We start from the raw sequence: 25,965 nt of genomic DNA on the forward strand, positions 1-25,965 counted from the left end.
AATGAGCTTTTTTTTGTCGTGTTGCAAGGACAAATGAAAAAAAACACATTGTGAAAGAAAAAAGTCAATACCTTCAAACGAGCAGGAAATCTATTTATATTGCCTCAAACTGTTCATTTTACTGCTTTATGTCTCCCAATCCCCCCAGTAGCTTCCCTATATCACAACAAAGTACTGTAATGTGCTATTTCACACTTAGCATGGATTTTCAATCCTTTGTAGGAGCCATGTGAAACTAAAATGGTGGACTTCTCTGTAACAAGACCATCCAGAGCGCTTTTAAAGGAGCAGCTGTCCAGGAATCATGTTACAGGATGATTGTTGAGCCAGTCAAACAGAAGTAGTGCCCTTTCTGTAACCTTTTCCAGCTACTGATGTGCAATCCTAGCATATGAGAGCATTGTTGGCATCTCGTATCCTGCTGGGCTACCAATGTCTTTCCCTCATATCTTTTTATTGTTATTATCTTGATATATTCTTCATTCTCAGTTGAAGAAAACATTTGATGCGTCTCTGCCTGATTTTCTCTCTCATTATTCAAATTTCCGCTTCTTTGTAACTTAACAGGAATACTGCTATTTCTCAGCATGCAATTAGTGGAAAGTAGTTTCAGTAGTCAGCCCTAGTAAAACAGCCATTTATTAAGGCCACAACTTTGGTCTTGTTACCTCCACTTGCACCATTCCTTATTTATTCATGGCGACTTATTTCCTTGACTTGTCATCCTGTAAAAGAGAATTCAATTGTCTCATTTTTTTCATGAGAACAACCTTGAGGACAGTGAATTACCATCATGCCGAAGGATTATTGCCAGACATCTCCCACTGTGTGTGAAGGTTCTCAAAATATCACTTTCTATGCCCTCAATACATTCTTTTCATAAAAAATGCAGTGCTTTATTTATTTGGTCCGATTTTGACACACTATGAGCCGGCAAACTCTCAAGGCTTGTATTTCATCATCAGAAACTGGAAAAGATTTATGATGGTATCTGATTTTGGATGGTAGAGAGACCATGATTCAGCATGATCTTATGATGAAATGGAGTTTTTTTTCTCTTAAGGCATTGATTCTGGGCTGTGGATAAAACTGTGCTGCCAACTCTCCACAGTTAGATTGTATCTCTTCTTAACAAGCATGATCTGTTGAGTCATATACGCAATGTAACAAACAACACCAGAATGCTATGTTTAGGACCTCATCCATACAACTTGGTCTCAAAGAAGGCCAGATTGACTAAATGCTGATGAACACAGTGACAAATTTACTTAATGTATAAGTTCTGCATTATGGCTAAGTCATGGTAACTTTATTTATGATATACCAAATAATCTGGTTTTCTATTATTATTATTTCTAAGAACAGTTGCAAATTTAATGTCAGCAATATACAGATATTGTCCCAAGAAATACAAGGTTTCCATTGCCACTAATACAGTCATGGTTTAAAAGTTTCTAAAACCGCTGTTATCAGCAATACCTTAAATCCTAGTAATTGTTTTGTCTATGACAGGAAATGAATGCAGAGGGAGCAACATTGCTTCCTGTATGTTGGGTTTCACCCCCGGTTGCTACAACTTTGTCATGTTGCTGTTGTTTATCGCTCCCTGTGTGTCAAGCCCTTAACGAGAAGTGAACTCTTGCATCAGGCACTTGCCAGGCTCATGGTGTCGTACCACAGAGTGTAGCATAAAAACCCCGCGAGGAAGAACAAGCCAGGGGAACGCTGGTTTAAAAGCAGAACATGACAGCTGCAGCTTGGGAGCACTTTGAATTCAAACTGAATGACTATGGGGAACCATTTAACCTGTGTGTCATGATAAGTTGCATTTGTTATGAAGCAGTGGCAATTACACTCCAATACATCAATCATGGAGTTGCAACAAAAGCATAATTATCCCTTGCAGATTTTCAGCTTGGAAAAAAATAAACAACCCAAAAACCAATGGGCTATCTCCATTGTACTGGAAGTCGATAATTAATTTCTTTTAATCGACAACCAAAATACAAAAAAGCTATTGCAAAATATTCTACACTATTTGCCTAATAGCTAAAGAGATTCTGCCCTATGATTTCATTGAAATGCAAGCAATTTGAAAAACACTGCAAACTTATGACATCCAGTATACAGTTGTAAGTTTGCACTTTTTTTTTCTTTTTTACAAAAGTCCTACCCAACACTAGTGCCTTTTTTTCCTTGTCTGAGTCTAGTGATTATATTTTGAAGAGCACCTTTGTTTACAGAGAGTTAATAATTCATTTTATTGTTTTTTGATTTGTTTATTTCAAATATTCAAAATGTTTTGCACTTCCAGTGTTCAATTTTCTTTAGAAATTTTTACTTTTTGGGAAAGGATCCTATGCTTGATTTGTGTGAATGCACCCTTAGACTTCGCTCTCATTAGCTGTTACAGTTCATTCAATAACTGTCATGCTGCCATTGTCAAAATCCCAGGATGACTAAATGAATATACACACCATCTAACCCATATTGCACATATATAAAGGTACTTAAAATACATAGGAAGGTGATAAACCTTATCACTGCACTGCAAATATGTACACCATAATCCACTGTCAAGGCTTCTAAATTAATTCAAGTCCATGGCAAAGACCACCCATGAAAGTAGAGCATATCATGAGGATGTACTTCCTTTGACCTGGAATACTCTCCTGTTGAATAAATCATGACAAAGTGCACCAGCTCCACACTAGTTTTATTTTTCTTCTTTTTATCTTTTATCCTGCCAATCCTCAGAATATGCCCTTGAGAAACTACAGAAAATAAGAAAGAGAGGGAAAATACTAGATACTGCACCACAGGAGGTAGTGTGGTAACATTGTTTCCATGGTAATGACAAGCAACAGTAAGCCCACTATCAGTTCTGAGGTATTGACTCTCGTTCATCTGTGATATTTAACCTTCACAGACGAACAGCCAGCCATGCATGCACTGGAATTGATAAAGGCGACATATTCCCTACATTACAATTGATGTCATTATCATTTAGAAGCTGGCAGAATACTCTGCTTGGCCTCATCTATCAGGCTGCTCAGGTCTGCCATTAACTTATCATTTTTTTGAAGATGAAGGAGATGGGTCTGTATGGTGACTAGGAAAGTGCCAAAACAGAAGACTTGTAGTAGAATATTTGCAGTATAATGTTAAAAGTAAATGCAACATCTCTTGCTTCTTTGAGGCCAGGTTGTATGGATGAGGTCCGAAACATGGCAGTTATATAGTATGTTTTTTTTCCCTCTATAAAACTTGAATTGGAAAAGAGAAGTTGAATTGGAAAATATAGAGAAACCCTACAAGCCATAAGCTTGTGATCTGGAGGAGGTACGCATTTTTTCTTATTTGTTTGAAGATGAGACACAAGGGGTATTGATGAAAATCCATCACCACATGTGCAAAGTCTCCAACAATGGCATTGGTTTTTTAGAACTGCATGTTTGTAATGCAGTGTGTGCTTTGTCGTTATTTGATATCTATATTGGGCTATATTATGGCGTTGTCATCACAGACATTCAGTGAATGTCAGATCAGTTCCAGAAACACATGCTGACATTCATATCTAAGTAGTAACGCTAAGCCAACATGTAGTACTACACGATACTTATTATAAAAGTTTGAAGGGTTTTTGCTTTTACCCTGACTTCTCACAGGCTTGTCAGCATCATTATTCTGTTCAGTACTTGTAAGACAGGGGACTCCACAGCTTTAAAAATTTAATTTAAAAAAAGAGTTCACAAACAGAATTCAATTTCAGCTTCACCTCAATGGGAGCATGGCATAACCAGTACCAAGAACACAAGTCATTCAGGCATTTTTGCAGTGCTCGACTATGCCAGCTCCTTCAATAGATTTGATTACTTCTTGGTTTACATTTCCCTCACCCCCGACTCACTTCCATGGCCATCAAGCCACACAGAGAACAGACAACTTAAACGGAAAGCTGAATACACAGAGCCTTGCTGATGGAAGCCCAGGTATTATCCTCACATAATGTTCCCCTTTCAGTCTTTCAGATGGACGATGTGGACCAAGGCCAAAATAATTAGACCCACACAGTCTAAACTCATTGTGCGCACAGTGGATCGTAGAAGCTCTTACTTTAGGTTTTTGCTTGTGTCTCGGTTCCTGTGGCTTTCAGAAAGAGAAGCATGTTTGTTCAGAGATAAGCCAAGGTTGTCGTGCCGTTCATCCACCTTATCTCTGATTCATAAGCCAGATGGGACTCTCTTCTTCCTCTGTTTTCTCTTCTTGTTTCTTCTTTGCCTTCTGATTTCAGTTATCCTCCTTGTGTTCTTCTTCACTTTTTAAATTTGCGTTGCAGTTTTCTGCAGAACTGTGTTTTCATTTGAGTTTTGCTTTTGCCTTTTTTAATCAAAATTTAATTTAGCCACCAATGTTTTTTTCTGTATAAAATTATAATGCTTTGCATAAGTAATCACAAGGAGTGATGCACAGCATGTTTTAAAACTATCCTATCTAAAACATAAGCTCATTTAATGGATTTTAGCAGCTAAATAACCTCATCATCATATTATTGATTTTTACAGAAATCTGCTAATGACCCATACATTTTGCAGAGTGTGAAATCAGGGAAGCATTCCAAACAAGCCAAACACTGGCCTTTGAGAACTGACTTTTTTTTGGGGGGGGGTTATAGTGGCCTTCATTTGAATGTGCTCAGACAGGAAAGTAGTTAAGAGAGAGAGGGAAGACGTGTGGCAAAGGTCACATGAGGGAAGACATGCATGACGGGAATCGAACTTGCGACGGCCATGTCAAGGACTAAGGCCTCCTAATGTGGGATGTGCTTAACCCCTGCACCACCACAGGACCCCTGACTTTGGCCACTTATAACTTAAACTAACAGGCCATTCAAGGAGAGAATTAATCACTGAAGGATCTGAGGTGAACGTGGGTTCTGAGAATTTCTGGTTAAACATATTATCATAAATTTATTATAATAAATATAATAAACATATTATATTTAAAATATAAGGGTTTTCTTTCTTATATTTAGGTTTATAATGGGATTTGATGCCCAGTAAGGACAGATTATCTTATATTTTCAAACCCCCTTGTTTTTAAAGAAGACACCGTTCCAAATCAAAATCAGGCTAGATAAGATTTATATTGTGGTCTATTTCAGATACACGGGCATTATGAATGCATTCATTTCAAAAGCTTACTTAGTTCTGAACTGTAAGAAAAAGTCATCACTTTAAAAACCAATTATTGATATGTACTGATCTTTTCAATGACATTTGAATCAGCAGTTTTTTATAATAGCTTCTGAGTCATGTCTGCTTCATGGTTTTGAATAACTCTGGCATACAGTCCATGGAATAAAATGTTTTTTCAGTTCAGTCTAATGTCATGAAGACATCAGTGCAAAATGTGTGTTTCGATGTTGAAAAAGGCTGATTTGTGAGGCCCCATAATGCTACAAATACACTGATGTTTTGTGGTTGTTTTGAGACAAGATGTGAACGTTGAAGAGGTATAAACACTTTTTCAAGGCAATATAGCAATCTAGCTTTAATTGAAATGTTGAAATGTCTATTTGCTAAGTGAGAAAGATTAGTATATATCCAAGGCTAATTGGCACAGCAGTAGCAGATTAAACAACATACTGTTTGAACGTAAAGCTCACTCATCAACCCCTTTGTAACCAGGGGCATGTGGATAAATTGCACATAGTGGGGGTCCAAACCCAACTTTATAAAGGACAACTCTGCTTACTAATTAGTGTTACCTCTGTGGATAAGCTTTGGAGTTGCATCTGTGGTTCATCTACTGAGCATCACTCTGCACAAGGTGCAGTTTATTCATAGCTCTGAATCAAACCCCTTCCTAATTGGATGTTTGAATGTGCCCATTCATCCACACAGGGGCATCTAATTAAGGTCCTTTGACATTAGACACAGCTTTCTGAGTTTTGGCAGGGGTCTCAATTTCAGCCAGGCTTCCCATAGTCAAGCTTAATTGACTATTATGATAAGAGTTGAGAGTGTGTTTCTCAGCAGTGTAAACACATGCCACCTGTTAAGTATTCTTGCGTTTCACTGTTGTTTATTTTGCACAAACTGCGTGAATTTTAATGCATAGGTGAGGGTTTATTTCAGCTAAGACATGTTTGATGAGTAATCATTCACAGGATGTGACAGGAGGTTTGAATACAAATGATTTATGGTATGTTGTGCCAGAATTGGCAAAAATAAATATGTAAACATATTCATAGTTCTGTTTTCAGAGATTGTCCTCATTGTTCCAATCTGAGGTTTACGCACACATGCACATGCACACATCATCCATGAATAGCTGGTTGATTTGTTCAGGGGGGAATAACTTTGCAACACACAAACATGTTTTGGATTTTTTCAAATCCACAAAAGGTGAAAAATGACACATACAAACTTAAAATATAAAAACACCACTAATATTTAGGTAAATGTTACCTAGTAAGTTAATAGCAAAGTTTAACATGAACCTAAAAAAGTGTAATTTTTCTGCTTCAATAGAAAGAAACGGCAAAACCCAAATGATAATAAAAACTGAACATAGCAAGATTTTTTTTAACAATAATAATCTCAGTAATGATAAACACAAACACCTGAGGATTGTGACATGTTCTCTGAGAAACCTGCATAAAATGACCAAACTCTGCAATGAGCCTATTTTGGGTGAATCTTGTTTGAGGCAGCTGTAGGAAGCAGCTGTTTTTACTACAAATACACATTGATCAAAATCACAGCTTGGCTGAATATGAGTAAAACTGATGAAAAGGGTATCATGATGTTCCCTAATAACCAGATGTTCTTTTGAAAACATACATGGAGAGAAAAAAGGTCTAAAATTGTTGCTTACAGTTGTTGCTTGCTGTCTTTGACAGAGAGTCCAGAACACAACAGAAACTCTGCTGGATTTAACTGGACGAAACATGACAGACTTTTTGATCAAGACTTTTGAGGATTCTGGGAAAAAAAGGTAACAAATATTTATTTTACACTCTAGTAGCAACACTTTTTTTCCCTTTTTTTCACAAACCCAGCCAAATTCCTGCATTCTGTCATTTCTCATCTTCACGGATTCTGCAGTTGAAATGTTTTGACAAATCCTTGTGGGCCACTCTTTGATTTACTTTCCTTAACCTGCCATTCTGCTGTAAGGAAACAGTTTCTGCCAACTATCAGTGATGGAATGAAAGGAATTAGCTTGACATTTGTTTAATCATCACTCTAAAGCTGTCCACATTTCTAGTAGTTCCTTTGCATTCTGTGCACCCTTCACGAGTATCGCCACCTCTCATAAGGACGTTTAAAAAACCTTAAATAAATCCATATTTTATATGTATATATTTTTGATATATATTACACTTACAGAATCTCCACCATGGTCTGATGATTGTCATATTGTCTCTATATATGACAATATATATTGACAATATCTCTATATATGACAATATATATTGACTCGGGAAGAATCATCACTTTGTTGATATGATTCCAGCTTTTTTTATGGCCCCATGTTGATGAGCCGTTTGGAGAGGCGCTTAACCAAGTGCAAAATAAGGCAGCGTCTGTTGTTGGTGTGTTTAGCAGGCGCATCACCGAACTCATATTATTTACATTCTCAAGGAAAGTCACTTTGGGAACAGTGACAGATGACCATAAAGGTGTCAGATAGAGGTGATTTCAAGTGACCAAATTGTAAAATGCTGCCTCAACCTGTTCTTGTTGCAGATGGATATAACCTCAATTTCTTGCATTACTGTCTCTGTTTTTGTTTTTTCTTTTGGCAAAATTCTGTGTCACTAAATTGTGCATATTTTTCCAATCAATCCAAACTCTACTGCTGAGTTTGTGTGTACCTTTTTTATGTTTGTGGACCAAACTTATTGGGAATTTCATGACGTAAAGACAAATTATAACCAATGTAGATGTTTGGCATACCTGGTGTTACTGTTGTGAATATATATGTCTTCTTCTCCAAATGAATCCATCTCCACTTGTTTTTTTCTTCCTGTGATTGCAGGTATGGAGGAATTTCTGTGGGAGCAATCAACTCACAAGTCCTTCTATCTGAGGCAGAGGTTGAGGATGTCTTCAGGGATTTGAAAAATCTTTTGAACTCATCTCAGGTACGTCATAAATGTTTGCACTGATTGCACCAAATTGGCTGACGCAGTTGGTTTCTTTGTATCTATGTCAAATGGTTCTGAAACAGCACCGCAGTTGTAGAAATCCAACACTTTTTTTCATAGGGACTGGATTCTTTCGAAAAGGCTTATTTACAAAAACAAAAGGAGATTGCTTAAGTCATCTCTTTTTTAAAAGAAAAACTAGCAAGTCTTATCAATCTTTAATATCTCAGCGTAGGTGTGAGTTGTCTGCATGCTTGCAGCTTATTACAGAGACATTTTTTTTTCATTTTGACAGCTAAAGAAAACATGAACTCTGACTTTGAAAATAGTTTGAAATTTTTGTTTTTGGTCAGTCTCAGAACAATATTGATTGGGAAACTAAAACATTTTGTTGTTTTTCTAAGTATTTAGAAAAAAAACTAAATAGTTTGAAGACTGGCCATCATGAGTCGATGCAAACATTAGCACTGTTCTTGCTCAAGGTTAAATTGCCTGTTGAGGATGTTTTATGCAGTTTTATGACTGCCTAAGAAGTTTCTTAGAGAACTTTAATCAACAAAGAGCATCATAAAGTCCAAAGAGCACAGCAGAAAAGTTAGGGCTAGTTGAGGAGACATTTAAAGTAGAGTTAGGTTGAAAAACAACACCCAGTGTTACAATCTTTAGATTGGACAATTATCGTGTTTGCACTTCACAAATCAGATCTTTATCGAAGCTTGCAGAGAAGAAAGTTACTTTTACAGAAAACCATGAATTATCTGTGCTTACAGCTTAACATAACCCTTGGAGGGGACACATCAAACATGTGGGACAAGAAGCTTGATTGTCAGTATAAATACAGATTGAAATTGAGTGTTTATGGCTCACATGCAAAGTGAGCATGATTTATTCAGAGTGTGGAACAACACCCTCAATAATCCATATTCACTTTCAAACATGGTGGTGGCAACATCATACTGTCAGGATATTGTTCTTCATCCGAGGACAGGAGAAATAAATTAGTCTGAGAGGATAGGAAGAGTGAAGGAGCTAAATACAGTGCATGGCTTTGAAAGAGTTGAGACTAGATCTAGCCCAAATATTAATTCAAGCAATTTTACAATGTTTTAGTCCTATATAAGAATACAATTTATTTTAATAATGAAAATAATTTGTATTAATTGTCTGTTTGTCAAAAATTTGATGCACCTTTCAAATTGTTACAAAACAAAAAAATTTGTGTTGTAAATCACTGTTTAGATTTATAGTGTAAACTATTGTGCGTTGTCTTGTGATAATTGATAACTTCATTAAACAGTTGCTCAGACATATTTTGTTAAATAAATTAGCCTGTCACACAATTAGATGTTGCACAAAAGAAAATAACCCTATGCCTAAGCTCCAAAAAGAATATGAAAAGAATAAATAAATGAAATCATATTAAATTTTAATTATTACAGCAATAACTCGAGAGACAAATTTCGATTCAGGACTTCTTTTTAAATGAGTTCTTATAAGCGCAGCGACATTTCAGCATTGACATCAAGGCTGCAGCTCTCGCATATAAACATTGGTTTCTTTCTTCCTTTCTTTTTTCCTGTTGTGTGAACGGTGGCTCTTAATTTTTGTAGTGTGTAGACCTTGATGAATTACAGAACAATAAAAAGGAATAAAACAGCGGGGCAAAGATTAACATTTCCCACATCTGCTGTTGAGTGTCCTTGGCAACAGACCACAGCTATGTGATTCTTTAAATAGACCAAGAAGTTAAGAAGCTTCATGTTTAAAACAATTCACACTCAATCCTTTTAATTTTTTAACTCACACTTGGTTTTTATTTTGTTTGTATTTATAATCTTTAACTCACTCAGTTTAGCTCATGTGAATTGTTTTATAGTCAAGCTAAAGTATTTAAGGCCTCAGGGGCAATTTTTCCAGAGCCCCATGCCAAACACAGTTGTCTTCCTTTTTTGTCTTTTTTCTTTTCCCTCTTTGTTTGTCTCCCGCAAATAAACTCATTAACATTTCAAATTTGTGGACATTCTAACTACTCTAAGATCAGCGGGCTGCTTTGGCTTCGGGCAACTCCAGCATCATCCTTGCCCGTGTTTACCCCCCTGCGTCTCCGGGATCTCAATGCTAATGTGACTTTAATTTGAGCAGCAGAAATGATGTAGCCCTTAATGGCTTGGCATTAACTGTCCTAACATTGCTGTCCTCGTTATACAAAAAAAGAAAAGAAAAAAAAAAAGCATGTAACACTGTCCTTGGGAAATGTCTGGCTTTCTGCTGGTTCTTGGCAGGTTTGTGATGTGAAATGCTAACTGGAAGTAGCACTTTTTTTTTGTACTTTGTCAGTTCCGACTGGGAAGTGGGCATTTAAATTTAGGCTTAATTGCATTTTCTGTATCCAGCAGGTAGAAATTGAGTTATGTGCAGCAGGATGCATCGGGAACAATAAGAAGCAGCAAGCATAAGTGCTGAAAATGTCATAATTAGGCCAAAAGAAAGAAAGAAAAAAAGACACAATAGTTGGATGATGAGAGAATGCGACTGTTTCCTGAAATGCTTCTATAACCCATTGAGGGAAGTTTTCCTCACCGAATCTGTTAATTTAATAATCTTATATCCGCTTCTTGTAGCTTTGTTACTATATGTAGGAGGAAATGATAGATGTCCACGTGGCTTTAAATATTACTTGAGTTGAGGGCCTTTTCAATGCTTTATTAATGCAATAGTATTAGTATGTATTTAGGTACAATCCTAAATACATACTACAAAAATTGTTGAAAGGAAAATTTTATGCACACACATACATACACTAAAGGTGTTCAACTATAGTCATTGTGAGCCACTGTCACAATGGGCTTTTAGTTACCAATATGTGGAATGAGAATGTATAAAAAATTTGAACACCATTTGCTGAAAACTGCCAAATAGGCAATTTGACCAGTGAAATGGTCAAAAAGATTTTCCCTTGCACTCTTCAGCGGTGTGTCGTGAACTCCGGCACTGACTGGGGTCTTCGGGCCAAACTAGCCTTGTCATTGTTATTGAGCAAGAAGGAGTTTGTCAAGGATTAGACTCAGGCAGCTGTTGGCCCACTTCTCATCTTGTTTCAGTTGCCGCTAATCCTTGGGAATTCTCCCAACTGGAGCCTCTTCTTTCCTGCTTGGCACGATTCATGCTAGAGTGGAGTGAAAACGCGAAAATACACACGCACAAAAAGAAGATTTCCTTTGGTTGTTGCTGTGGGATGCATCACAGACAAGCGTAGGAGTCTTGTTCTCGGCCCCGTGCATGAATAGACTTGGAACAGAGAGAATGTTATTCAACAAATATTTCTGTCAGCAGAGATTTCGGAGCTCTTCCCCTGTCCCCTGTTCTTTCCCAACACTGATACAGAAGAAGATGATGAGTTCATGCTGCCTTACTGAAATGATGTGTAAACATTTTGTTAAGCCATGCAAGCAGAATGATTCGAAAGGAGGACAAGAAATGCTCTGAATAGACAAAGTATTGCACTTCTGAGAATGCCACTGTGCGTTATAGGTTTTTGAGACTGAACGATTGTAGAATGGAGAAAAATAAGCCTCTTGTAACTGTCTCTAGAGCTGGAGATGTCTCTTTGTTGTCCATTGCTCTCCTTTCCATTGCCGCCGTGTCTGCAGACAAGAATTTGCACCTGAGCACACTCCTGCATTCTCAGGACGTCTTTCTTGATTTCTCTCCTCTTATTTTTCCCACCTCCCACACCAGTTGTCACTGACACTTTACCTCCTCAGACTTCTCTGATGCTGCATACACTTCCCCCTGTAAGTCACCGACACACGCACACACAACCTCTTTTTCCCCCACTCCTTTCGTTTGCTTCTGATGAAGGCAGAGTCCAACAGGAGGTCCATTTGCATTTATATCACACATGTAATGTCCTCAGCACTCTCGCGGCTGAGCTCAACAGCGTGGTGTCAGCATGCCACTTCTGAAAATCGGACGCCCATCATCTCGCGCCCTCATCTCAAGGCTCATTTCACATGGTGCACAAGTGGAGGGCAGCAGCTTTTAATGCAACCTGTCCAGTCTGCTCTCCCTCCAACATTTGCATCTCCTCACCACTTTTAAAAGTATTTATTATTCTATTTAATTGTCTTTCTTGGATGATTGATTACATGAGGTAATTAAACAGTTGTCCCGCTCCATAAAATAATTAATTGCCTTTAAACATATTCACTTTTTTCATGACATTGCAACCACTAATTCTAGTGTATTTAATTAGAATTTTCTCTTTTATAGTAAAACGAAGGAGTAAATAAATATGAAGTGGAACAAAAGCAAAATAGGGTTTTCAAAATTCCGTACAAACAAAAACCTGATAATTGAGATCTGTATTTTTTTTAGCCCTCTTAGTTAAATACTTTATAAAACAACCATTTTTTACACATACATCTATAAAGCCTTTACTGGCTTTGCTTTTATAGGGGCTGAAATTTGCGCCCATCCTTGTTTGGAAAATGAACACAGATGAATATCATGGTCAAATCTGGCCACAAATTTGAATTAAATTCTATGTCCTGACTATAACTGGGCTATTCTAGTACATTAATATGGTTAGATGTAAATCATTTCACTGAATATAAAATGTCGATCTATCAATGTAACACAGTGAAGTGCTCTTAATTTGAATTCCCTGTAACAATTGTCCTCGAGAGTCATGTTGCCACCTCCGTTGTTGGTCTCTCCATCTCCTGACTGTTGGCTGTTTCACTGAGTAATGTTCTTCTATTCCAACTTGTCATTTGGGTTGACAGCCACTTCATGGTCGGTTTGCAGTTTGCCTTACTCTTTGCATGGTCAGATGATAGATTGAGCAGTGCACTTGAGATGTTCAAAACTATTATTTTGTAAATATAACCCTACTATAAGCTTCTCCACAACTGTATTCCTGACAATTTTCAGTTTTTTCAGAATCCTCATAATAAATGTTTTTCTTATGTTCTCTAACAAACAGCAGGTCTTGTCCTTCTCAGTGGCTCTTCGACAACCGCTGTAGTTATACTGACAACACTCCATCCATCCAACAAGAGGTTACACTAGACTTTTATTTTCTGTCATTTTGACTGACATAGTCAAAAAAAAAATCTAGTCATAATCTATTTTTATCTGTCTTTTTAGTTATATTCAGTATGAAGAAGCTGAACAGAGAATCCTCATTTTGCGACCAGATGAAAACATATGAGTTTCTCTACATAGTGACAAAAACCACTCACTCTGACCCTAACAACTGTATATGAGCAATGAAAATAAACAATTGCACTTAAATTGTGGATGATTCACCTGCTGTGACATGAAAGCAGTCTTATAATTTCCTCCTGGTATACATGGAGTTGATATGCCGTGATGGGAATAATTTTTTGTATCGATTTGGTCTCCTGCACTGTGCGAAAAGAAAAAAAAATCTCCACTTATCTTCACCAAGTGGTAGGAAAGGGATTATGTCAAAACAGCAGATGTCCAAAAAACATCTACTTAACACACCCAATGCTCTACTATCAAATGGACTCTATTTTCTAATTTACATGAATTTTGGAAGCAATCGACTGCACTGGATTTTAGTTGGGTGTGATGAAGTTAAAGGGGTTGAAGACAATTGTACATAAAACTTTTTTTCAATTGAAAGTCAATATTTTCCTTCCACCCCACAACTTAGTGTTTGTCCAGTTCATACAATCCCCCAAAAACATTGAGTTTGTAATGTGACAATATGGGTTTGACTACATTTACAATGCACCGTTTGGTAATAGTGACACTCATTTTAATTATTTTGTAGAACAAATCCAGAAATATATATATAAAAAAAGCAATCAGAATTATGGTGGGCATATTTTAGTTCCCCTGAAGCCTGAGTAAAATAAGTGGCTCAGTACTCCCTAATGCTCTCCAGAAGTCTTAATTCTTGTCTCCCTCTGCTTCACACTTTGCATTTCAAAGAGCACTGGTGCTTTTCTAAGGGTATCCAATTAAGTTTCTACTCAAGATTGTTTTTCCTCTTGTTTTCTCCTCCGTCTTTATTAGGATAACGTCACTGATCAGGCCCTGCAGAGAGCAGAGACGGTGATGAAGAAGCTTGGAACCAGGCACAATGTCAAGGTATCGTATTAACATTCTGAGACCGTTACGTCAAATTAAAGAGGATGAAAGTGTGACTGTGAGAGGTGAAAATAAGTGCAGTGCATTTGGGGCTTTTTGGGGAAACTCTGGTGATTAAAAGGGAAGGAAGCACACAGGGAAGAAAACGCTAATGCAACATTTTATTAAAGTGTTGCATTAACGTGTCATAAATTGTAATGTCATAAGTAATACTCGAGCATCTCGGGCTGCAAAATGACTACTCCTCACACTTAGCCGAAGTCACCCAGATACAGGACAATACTGGGAAAAAAGTGGTCAGATTGAAGACTTGAGACCGATGTGGGGGTTTACCTCCAAGTGAGACATCAATTCTGAACATACATCCTGAGCTACATAGTTTAGACTTTGAGAGCAGCTATGATTGACTAAAAGAAAAAAAGGAACATAAAGGCAGTATGTTATAAATGTTAACATTCCAGACTTTTCAATCACAAAAAATGAAAAGAAAATGAAGAGTTTTACGAAAGTTTCAGTAATTGAGACAGAGTGGCTCAAATAATGAACGTCCCCATTAAATTGCACTAGAATAACCAATCTTTGATGTTTTTGAACATCCCTAAGCAGAAATGGCAAAATAAAAATAAAAATCAAGTCACTGTTCAAATTCAGTGAATTTGTTTTAAATTATAAAATTATGTTGAATCCCCCCTACAAACATCAAACACTTCTCTTACTGGGAATTTCTCTCCTCCATGGAATTCTTTGATGCTCTTTAATTTTTCTAGAAAGTAAAAATTCTAATAGGATTTTTCCACTTTACTTGTCAAAACTATGTATTTAGTAGACAAGCCTCGTGCTCTCAAACCTTGTCTGTCTTGAATGAGCTTTTTGAGAGATTTTCTGATAAGATGCAGGTTATTTTTCTTCAGATAAAGCGAGGCGGCTTGCACACGTGTGTGTCTGTGTGTGCTAATTCCTTCACAGGCTCCTTTGTGATGGCGCGTTGTGTTAGGCTGGCACTCAGACACCATCCACTCTTAATTATCGCTGAACTACCAGCAGGGAGTCCTCTCTCACACCCACTTTCTTTCATCTTTTTTTTTTTTTCTTCTTCTTCAGCTCCCCAGTAACTAAAGGCTCAGAGAATCACTTACATGAAAAGGAATGTGTTAAAAGTATTTTTGCTTCACGGCTTGCGCGCTGTGTCGCATCAGGATTTTACTGAGATGACTGATGCCCAATTAATAAAAAAAAACCATAAGTTTTGCATATTTTGATGGTCCATACTTCCTCCAACAAGCTGAGAATGTCATTTGAACTCTTTTCTTCTGAAAGGAGAAAATGGCTGAGCAGTGGACTGGGAACACAGAACTGCAGCACAAAACATTAGAGGAGTGTCCCACAGTAGCAGTGTTTTATTATAGATCATAGCATATATTTCTAATCCAAGAAAAAATGCTCATAATCTATTTCACCTGCTTCCTTATGGCCATTGTAGTAAGACAGATTACCTGGTTTATTTGTCAGGCAGGCATACCTGTTGAATTCTTGACCAATCACTTAGCAGCATCTGGCTATGTGTGGTAAAATATGTCATAATGAAGTTGAAACTGTTGTAACAATATGATGAGAAAAGACTGATTTAAGTAGCTTGAAAGGCAGCATGGTTATTGGTACCACATGGGCTGGTCTGAATATTTTAGAAACTGCTAGCATGCTGGAATCTCTACGCATTACCAAGTTAATAGAGAATATTCTAAAAAAGAGAAAATAGAATGTCCAGTAACTGGGAATTGCATTGACTAAAAAAATTGTTTTAAAATCAGAGTTCAGAGGAGAATAGGTGGAGTGGTTCAAGAGCGGTAACAGTAGCTATGCAAACCTGCTACACAGAATACATGCAACTCATGTAAGCTAAGAAATAAGTCACAGCAGTCTAAAAGGATTATCAAGTTTGTTGGTAAAGGTAATGGCTTATAACCAAGCGAGCTGATTCACTTGCTAGCATTGCTTCTCAGACTCCAACTGATAAGTAACAAGTAGAGAAATGGTACTTTTGTCATTCCATACTCTACAAGAGAATTGCATTGATTTACAAAGTGTTACACAATTTAAGCATTTTGAAGATGAAAAGGCTACAGGGGAGCCTAAAGCTTTAAGTTTAACTTATATCATAGCCCAATTTCAGCCTAACTTTGAGTTGTTCTTTGCATTTCCAATTTAAAATATTTATTTTAAAACAATCAGCAGTAAAATGATTGGGTCTCATCCTAGTTTACAGTATCAGGTCTTATGCTTGACATTTCTCCCTTATGGACAGGGTTGTTGTGGAGCATGTATTTTAAACTTTTTTTTCTGGTCTTGGAATATTTTTTTTTAAAATGTTGCTTCAAAATTTTGGATATGTAGATAAAAGCTAATGTAATCTAATGTAACTCCTTGAACATTCTCTGTTTTGTAGGTGTGGTTCTACAATCAGGCATGGCATGGCATGGTGTCCTTCCTCAGTGTGGCTAACAATGGCATCCTGAGAGGAAATCTTCCCAAGGGAGAGGATCCACGCCACCATGGCATCTCCATTTCTAATCACCCCCTAAATCTCACCAAGGAGCAGCTCTCCTCAGCAGCCATGTAAGTGAAAACAAAGAGTCTGTTGGTGTTTCTTCTACCCTTCTCACAATATTATCTATCAGCCTTTTGTTTCAGTGGAAGTGAAAGAAATAATGGAAAAATCAGGCTTCCAAACCATCTTCCTATGTGTTTAACACCATAGTGTGTTTGTGTTGATAACCACATTAACCAGCTTGCTCGAGATAATTTTGGAGAAATTCCACCATATGAGTACAACAGCTCTCACGTGCCTTTCAAGCCACATGAGTGTACCACCGCTAGAGAAAATATTCTACTGCAACTCAAAAGGTTCCAATGATGATGCTTAATCTCACATTAGACTACGCGGATGCTTTACTTGCCTCCTGGCCATGCATTGGTACAACAATGAAAAGCATTGTACTCTGTAATGGCACAACAATTTGACATTTCAGCAACAATTTAGGTGTGAACACTACATAACCAGAAATTGTGAAAACAAGCAAAAAATATCAATCCCTAACATATATTTTGGGTTTTAAATGTGGATGTTGAAGTCTCCTACATTATCAAACAGTCATAATAAATGCACAAAACAGATAAAAGCTTACAAATATCATTGAAAAAGTTTGGTTGTTGTATAAAGTTTCCGTCAGAGTTTTCTTGCGGTTTTTTTACCTCGAGACCCAAATATTCAAAAGAGCCAAATGTTGTTGCAACACCTTCCCTCTTATACTTTCTATTTTTTAACCCCAAAATTCTCTCAGCGATGCATAAAAAGGGACACATATATTTCAACGACATCACATGACATTATGTCCCACAAAATCTCTAATCACATTTAAATTCATGTAAGATGTCACATACATGATGTCACAACAGAAAATAGTTGCTTGAGTTTAATTTATTTTGGATATTATTTAACTTACTGCCATTGTTTAATGAAAACATAGATGATTTCATTTATTTCAAACAAAGTATAATTTCCGTTTGTAAATCATTGGGAAGATGGTGCAGTAAGAGAATCTAGTGTGTGGTTTCAGCTCCCTGACCTGCGTGTGTGTGCGCTTCCATCTGTTCCCTTCTGGCTCTTATGTTTCCTCTAACATTATAAGAAAAGTCATGCAAGTTAGTTTACTTGATGATTCCAGATATAGCCTCTAGATATAACAAAGTTTTGACCTCTTACTACTGTTAGGTGAAAGAAACTGTCAGCAGACTCACTGCAATGTTTACCTTTAGTTTCCTTCTTAAAATTCAGTGTTTATCAAATATACTTGAGAGAACTTTACTTGTAACTTCTGCTGTTGGTGGCCAAAGAAACTTTTCCATCTCTGAGATGTCAAACATACAGTTTCATCCTCTTAGCTTGTATTCTTACTGGCAGGTTTCCAGCTTTTTTTTTCTTTTAATGACACTGAACCTTCAACTCTCCTATAGAAGTGACACTATGTAAAGTGTCACTTTCTGTATTTAACTGGAGAGCAGCCTCTCACAGATTTTATGTCCTTTAAAAAGGGAAAAAAAAGGCGCTGATCAAAATGTGACTATATTTGGCTCATTGGTCTTAATACCATATTTTGCAGCAGTATCAGAGGATGCGTTTTGATTTCCAGTTTTAATTAGGCCCTATGGCTTTCTCTCTAGATGCACAAAGCAACTAGATGCAATGGGATGATTTTTGGGGATATATATTTTAAAATGTGTGTAGTTATGTTTTAATTGGCTTGACAGTTGAGATTTAATTATTTAATTCTGACTGTACTTAATCTAAAACTAAGCTATTTTTGCCATCCTAATTATGAAAATCCTGTAACAACTGGAATCACACTCAATGGGGTCCTTACCTGGCAGCTTACCAGTATGTGTTGCTAAGGTGAATTTCCCTCTGCTGTCATTCCCTCATTAGGTTCATTTTCCACCTTGTAGCAAAATTGCTCCTTGCAAATAAGTGAAAAACAGTTTGAAGAATCAAGATTGTTGCTGTAGTTCATAATTTCCTCGTTATCTGCATAAAGTCAGCTTTTTCTGTCACATTTCCAGAGTCCCACTTTTATCACACTAATTTCAGTTGGGAGTTTCACACATAAACACACATTGCGGTGAGACGAGAAGAAGCAGACTCTATCATGTTGAAAGAAAGGAAACAGCCAATTGTCCATAGCACTAAAACAATTTAATGGGTGCTGCTCCTGACGGCTAAGAACAGGGAACTTAACAGGGAACGATATGCAAGGGCTCACTGTGCAAATGTGCACAGTGACATCACAGGACAATAATGCTTGGACAATTATCTTGATTTTAGTTGTCAGATTTACTTGGCAGTCAGAATGTAAGGATGTAAAAAGAGTGATTTATTCTGCTTTGTATCAACTGTTTTAGCTGTTGGTGGTGGTGTGGGGATATTTTCTTTGGACACCTCAGCACCAGTTAAGCTTAGCTAGTACCACTGCTGACAGTAATATCCCTTTTAACCACAATTTTAATGTTGACCACTGTGCTTTTGGTGTTACAGTCCCATTGGGGATATTTGTTCCAATCTCACCTTTTGACTGTCTAAATAGCCTTTGAGATGTTTGCAAGCAGATCAAATTTGGCTTAGTTTTAACATTTATAGACACTTCAGATGTAGTTTAGATATATCTTGATACAAACATGCAGAGCTGGAAATGGAGGACAAGAGTGGCAGCAATGCAACAAAGGCAGAACAGAAGGCTATAAAGCACTGGGCAAATCAATGGATGATCGCAACATTTATTGTATTGGCACCATTAATTTCTAATACCTAATGAACTCTATGTATAAGAGATTAGTGACACTGCACATTACATCATATTAATGCTTCATTTACTGAGTAATAAATGGATAGATGCTTGTCCTGTGAATTTTAGATCATCATCATGGTCTGTTGTTGATTTTGGCTAAAGCATTACATCCATCTGCTGCAGATAATCACGATCATATCTCGTTACAAAATACAGGCTCCTTACTTTCCATTGAGATTGGTTTCAAATCCATGGTCCCAATCTGCAGCCCGTGTGGTGTTTATGAAGAGCCTGGAGGCCAACGACAGCTTTGAGTTAGGGAGGGAGGTGGCGCCCGGAGATAATTACGACAGTCTGTCTGCCATAGATTCAGCCTGAGCCTCTCTTTCTTTTCTACCTCGCGGTCCAGAGCGTGACATAATTTAAGAGCTATGATTTCAAGATTAGATGGCACTTTCCTTAATATTGAAAAAGCAGACAGGTGTCGGGGCATAAAAATAAAGTTGACAGGTGTGGGGAGGGACCCGATTAAGCACAGCAGTAAAGCTCAGTGTACATTGCTTCTTTAATCAGAATGACAGAGTTACATGGAACATTGTGCGCACACTCACCGTTTTTAGCTGTAAGCAAGAAGAGATCAATAAAACTGCTGTACCCCATTATTTGTTCGAAAAAGAAAGTTGGTAAAAGCAGGTTGAGGAGTCAGCGCATCTGACAGTTTCAGTCTGGAAATCTATTCTGGTAAAAATTATTCACTATTCAGTCTGTGAAAACGTGAAAAATAAATACTGTCATGTTCATTAAGTGAACAAAAGCTCCTGTGTAATTTGTCTGGAAAAAAAGTATTCACATAGAAAATGAAGAGGCGACATCTCTATATTATAAACACTCATAATTGAGAACATTTTAGAATAATAATTTAACCAACTATGAATGACTTAGTACTGGTAGCAAAGACGTATCCTGAGAAAACTCGCATAACTACTGATAGAATGTGACAACTTTACCAAAGACCAGAGACCTTTTAGGTTTGAAGTGACAATGCTCACCACTGATTGGACAAAAGATCCTAAACACAGAGCGACATTATACAGAGCTCTCCGCTTCACCTGTTGCTCATACTGACTTCCCCAGACATCACGCCAAATAAGTAGCAGCTGTAACTTAACAATTTTCTCCACAAGGTTTGATGGGCTTATGAGTGTTAGAAATAAATACATTCAAAACAAAACAAAAAGTTTCAACCTTCTCTCCCCTGTCAAATGTGATTTTTCAGACTATATTTGTGTGAACTTTCCCTATACTCTATTCTAGGGACCGTTAGCTCTAATTTTAATGTTTTATTTAATGACCAAAACATAAAACAAAGCCTTCTATTTCTAAAATAATCTGCAATAAGGGGATTTTAAATATAAGCCTCTGACCAAAAAAAATTATATATATATATATATATTATATATAATATATATATAATATATATATATATATATATATATATATATATATATATATATATATATATATATTTATTATATAAATGTGCAGTCCTTGGCCCAGCCAAGATACTGCGCAGGACCCTCAAGCTCCCAGGCCTCTGGTAGAGGACCCGAACTCAGAGGATAAGAACCACCCGCGGTGGGTGAGAAGGGAATTTTTATATATATATACCTTATGAACAGACAGTAATTGTGCAATTCTCAAGATAATTTCTAATTGTGTGTTATGTTTTTTGGATGCATCAACCGGTTTGTTTTGACACCATTCTTAAACTTGTGTAATGTTTAAAAAAAAAAAAAAGAAAATACTTTTCGAAGTAAAAGAGAAGTCATGTAAAATTGCCGCTCAATTTTTATGTGCTCACTGTTCTTCATCTGCACCGAAACAAAAATAGCGCTTTTGTTAATTGTCTTCTGTGATTTCAAAAAAAAAAAAAAAAAACATCTAGAGTTTCCTTAACTGCACTGGACTATTGTCTCTATTGTCCCAGTTTAAGTGACTGTAAAACAAATTAATCTATACAAATATTGGAAACCCAAACCACTAGTGATTGGTATTTACCCCAGTAGCTTCAAACTTACTTGCTGTATTTCTTGTACACTGCTGAGCCAATATGAGCCACATCTTGGTCACTGTCCAAAAATGTTTTATATTCTACATTTACCACAGCCTCCTTTCACTGTTGCATTTTAAACTTTGCTCTGTAGCCCTTAGCAATAAAAATGCCCTGAAGGAGACCAATGCCTTCTATCCAGCTTTCCTCCCACTGTTCATCTTTCTTGTTCTTCCATTATTGGTTAATTAGCAGATTGCTTGTCCTCTTTTCACAGTAATTAACCACCTTCAAGCTTTCAGAGCTAGTTCATTCAGCTCTCCGTCCCCTGTATTACCTCCCCACAGCCCCTTGAAACTGGCAGAAACGTGGGCTGGAACCAACTTGGTGTAAATTATTTTGTATTTATGTGTTCTAATTGGTGCCTGTTTGTCAATGATAAATGTGACAGGGGCAGCTGATTTAATATGAAAATGATGCAGCAGGATGGAAGCACCGGAAAGCGGGGGTTAAAGAATGAAAATCATTTTTATCCAGTGCTAATTAAGCAGTTGGACTGAAGGACCTTTTTGAAGGAGAACTGTATTAAAAAGAATGTGTGGCAATGAAATGAAGGTCAGCTTAATAAAAGACAGTTTTTCAAAAAAACAAATTGTTTTGTCTGAAATAATGTTCTCGACTTGTAACATATTGGTGTGATTGGGGAAGAAAAAATGGAGCAATTTGTGGGGTTTGCAGACTTGTGAGAAATGTTGAGGATGCAAGTGACTTGATGGAGCCATGCAAATAAATAAAGTGAATGAAAAGTGAACTACTTAATATGCACTTTTGTGTTGGGCTACATTAAATTTAAAAAAATACACATTTAAGTATTTAATGTGTCAGATATAGCACTGGTTTGGTATATCTTCACCAAACCAGTTTATGATTAAAATGGCCCGTGATTAAAATGATCCTCAGAGGTTCTTTGAAGTTTGTGGGATCATTGGGATGTTTTGAAGCGAACCGCAGTGTGGCTGCAGTTGGATGCAGATCTGCACATCTGTCATCACTTTTTTTAGAAACGGTCAGTAATTTGGACATCTGGTCCAAACCATAAGATAATGGGGATGAGGTGTTTTCTGTTTGTACGTCTCACTTAGAAGAAACCATGCACACAGAATTTAAAATCCTTTTTTCACTGATCCCGAGCTGATCACGCTGAGGTTCTGAAGCCTAAATTTATATTTGAGTGATTGATTTTATGCATTGATTTATTTTCAATGAGCAACACTAGAAGTGTTATAAACTACATTATAAATTCTCTAAACCAATGCTCTCACTAACCTTATGCACCCAACTGTTGTATTTAAAAGTTATTCAGCATAGAAAACAGAACAGTTTAAATAAATAATTTAACGCTCAAAATTAGACATTCATGCCTATTATAAAATGCTACATGTTTTTTATTATTATTTGTGTACACTCCGCTTCACTTTAAATCTAAAATGTTATCTCTTGATCCGCAGGGCGACGACCTCTACAGACGTGGTGGTGTCCATCTGTGTTATTTTCGCCATGTCCTTCATCCCTGCCAGCTTCGTCCTTTTTCTAATCCAGGAGAGGGTGAGCAAAGCCAAGCATCTGCAATTTGTCAGCGGTGTAAACCCGACCATCTACTGGATAACCAATTTCGTCTGGGATATGGTAAGTGTTGTCCCAGCTCTCAAAGGATTAAATCTCAATTAATAATATTGAACATGTGCTGCTAAAAATGTGAGCTTTAATCCTTCCAGGTTTGCTTCAAAGGGCTTTTATTACTTGTTTTATAATCTAACTCACTGATGTCCGAAAGATTTTATTCCCACCTAGGGCTGTGAGTGAAGAATTTCAATCCACTGTAATTGATAAGGCAGCTCTGACAGCACTGGCCACAGGGAAAAGGGCTTTCCCTGATACACTGTTATAGGCTGAGGCGTAATTATCGACAGCAGCTGCCCCCGTTGGTTATGCTCAACAGGCTTACTTGTACTTTCCCCCAGGCGTCATGGAAGTAAACATTTCATCAGGCTCTTTTGGTAACGAAATGCCATCAGGGCACACATCATTATTGTGAATAAATGCAGTCTAAGTGGAGGACAAATGCACCTGGGGAGCCAGAGTAAAGATTTTTTTGTTGTTGTTTGTATTCTGATGTGGACTGCATTACCAAACAAATAAATCAAAATATAAATATTGAACATGTCTCCATTGGAATCTCTCTAAAGCACGAAGAAGGTACATTAAACTTAATATCCACCAGTTAAATGCAAGTGTTTTCAAAATGTGGAAGAGATCACGCCCCTCAGACAAAAAGACAACTTCGCCCCACACCTGCCCGTATTGCAATTATTCCTGTAAACTTTCTGGTGTTGCTCTGCTTGATTTTTCATTTACACTCAATTCATTGATGTTGTGGGATTTACCGGCTTAAGCTATGTGTAACGCCACATGATAGGATGCTTCAGTTTCCTTGTTGTTTACAGTATTGAAAGTATGAACTACGTTCTGCTGTGCGTGCACTACATTTAGTCTCTTGTGAAAAAAAACTCCTGATGCTTTGCAGAAAATACTGTGATCGCAGAACACCTTCACATTCAGTCCAGGATAAACTTAATTTTAAATAATCATGGTCATTCTTCCTTCCTTTTTTATTGTTGGCACAGACACTGTCTCTCCTTACTTATCATTGCTTTAGGTACTAAAATATTCTCAGTTAGTTTGTCTATAAACATTAGCTTTCAGTGATATCTATTAAAAGTTTAAAAAACTGCATGACATTTTTTTTTTGAATATTTTATGGTTTAAATTCTCTATATGATCAATCAAAGACAATGTAACTTTGGATAAATGCTATTAATCAAGCTTCCAGGCCACTAGCGCAGTGAAATGAAAGGTTATTTTGACTAAATGTACAGATTCAGCAGCGATGTTTTGAAATGCCCTCCCAAACAGTTTCCATATGTCATATTTAGGTATACCAGGTCTATCTTTACCAACTCTAAATATGTATTTAACACTATTTTTGACACCTTTTTAGTCAGTATGGAATAAATTTACAATGATATATATGTATGTCACAGTATTATAGCACAGTTGTTCAGTCAGTGTGTCACTGAGAAAACATTTACTTCAAAGAGCAGCAAATGCGTCTCTTCATCACTGAATTAATTAGAAAGTTAAAGCTGGGTACACTTAAGTGCTAATTGAAAAGTTATTCACTGATTTTATAATCAGTTAGAGAAAAAAATTTGATTAAAAAAATTGTCACAGTTTGCAGTGCAACTGTTGATACTCTGTTGGCCGACTTCTCTTAAAAACCACAAATTGTCTGCTTAAAATCGCTGCTCATGTCTTATTTTTGTTATCGTTTTGACAGTGTAACTACATCGTGCCCTGCTTCATCGTGATTGTGATCTTCCTCTGTTTTCAACAAAAAGCCTACGTTTCACCTCCGAATCTGCCCGCTTTGATACTGCTCCTAATTTTTTATGGGTAAGTTAATTAAAATGTTCAACTTCCCTGGAAGTGTTTGTCAACCTTCTTCGTAGTCACATTAATTAATTTCTGTTTTTGTCATGCATTTGCTTTAAGGTTGCTTTTTTTTTTTTTTTACTTGAATGAGTTCATCAGTCTAACAGTTCTTGTTTTAGTCTCACGGTCTGAGAGCAATATTGAATAACACGACCAAAATTAATCAGGTTCACATTATTGTGCAATGGGAGTCTCATTTTGCCCACGAATAACTGTAAATAATTGCAAAGGGCAATTATTAATAAAGGAATGTAGATAGTTTGTGGACTAAGTTGAATAGAAAAATACAAAACAACAGAAGACGTGACAGATGTCCACCAGACTTTCTGGTTCATGTATCAACATGTAGCCATGTTTTTATAACCTTAGTTTCTGATCGGTTACATGCAACATACAACAGGCTGCATTCTCATTTGTTCTTGGGGGAACACCACAGGCTGCATACCATCTTAGAAACCATCCGCTAATCAGAACATCCTTAAGAGTCTCGGAAAAGGGAATATCGGGACAAAATTGTATTCTAACTCTATGAATAAGGATATTAATAGTTAATCACCTTCAGCAGTTTGCTGTGGCTGAGTTTTCTAGCCTTTTGCCAAATTTAGCTTAGCTGGTGTTAACGCTAAGAGCACAGTCATTTGAAATGCTTTTAGGGCTATTTTATGCAAGGTATTGGCATGAAAGTTAAGAAAAATGCCCATAAATGAGATAAGGTCAACCTTATCACCTATTGGTGATTAAAA

The 25,965-nt window shown here is 36.9% G+C and overlaps 1 protein-coding gene across 4 annotated transcripts in view; it reads left to right on the forward strand.

Moving 5' to 3' along the window:
• The window catches only part of LOC129373220 (phospholipid-transporting ATPase ABCA1-like), a 173,750-nt gene that overhangs the window by 96,960 nt on the left and 50,825 nt on the right, over nt 1-25,965 (forward strand). For all 4 annotated transcript variants that reach the window (XM_055051031.1, XM_055051033.1, XM_055051032.1 and 1 more), the window contains 6 exons: nt 6,908-7,002; nt 8,050-8,155; nt 14,210-14,284; nt 16,728-16,897; nt 23,179-23,356; nt 25,068-25,183. In XM_055051031.1, coding sequence (XP_054907006.1) covers nt 6,908-7,002; nt 8,050-8,155; nt 14,210-14,284; nt 16,728-16,897; nt 23,179-23,356; nt 25,068-25,183 — 740 coding nt within the window. The remainder of the gene's footprint in view (nt 1-6,907; nt 7,003-8,049; nt 8,156-14,209; nt 14,285-16,727; nt 16,898-23,178; nt 23,357-25,067; nt 25,184-25,965) is intronic.

Source organism: Poeciliopsis prolifica, unplaced genomic scaffold (genome assembly GCF_027474105.1).
Source record: "Poeciliopsis prolifica strain line A6 unplaced genomic scaffold, Auburn_PproV2 SCAFFOLD032, whole genome shotgun sequence".
NCBI lineage: Eukaryota > Metazoa > Chordata > Actinopteri > Cyprinodontiformes > Poeciliidae > Poeciliopsis > Poeciliopsis prolifica.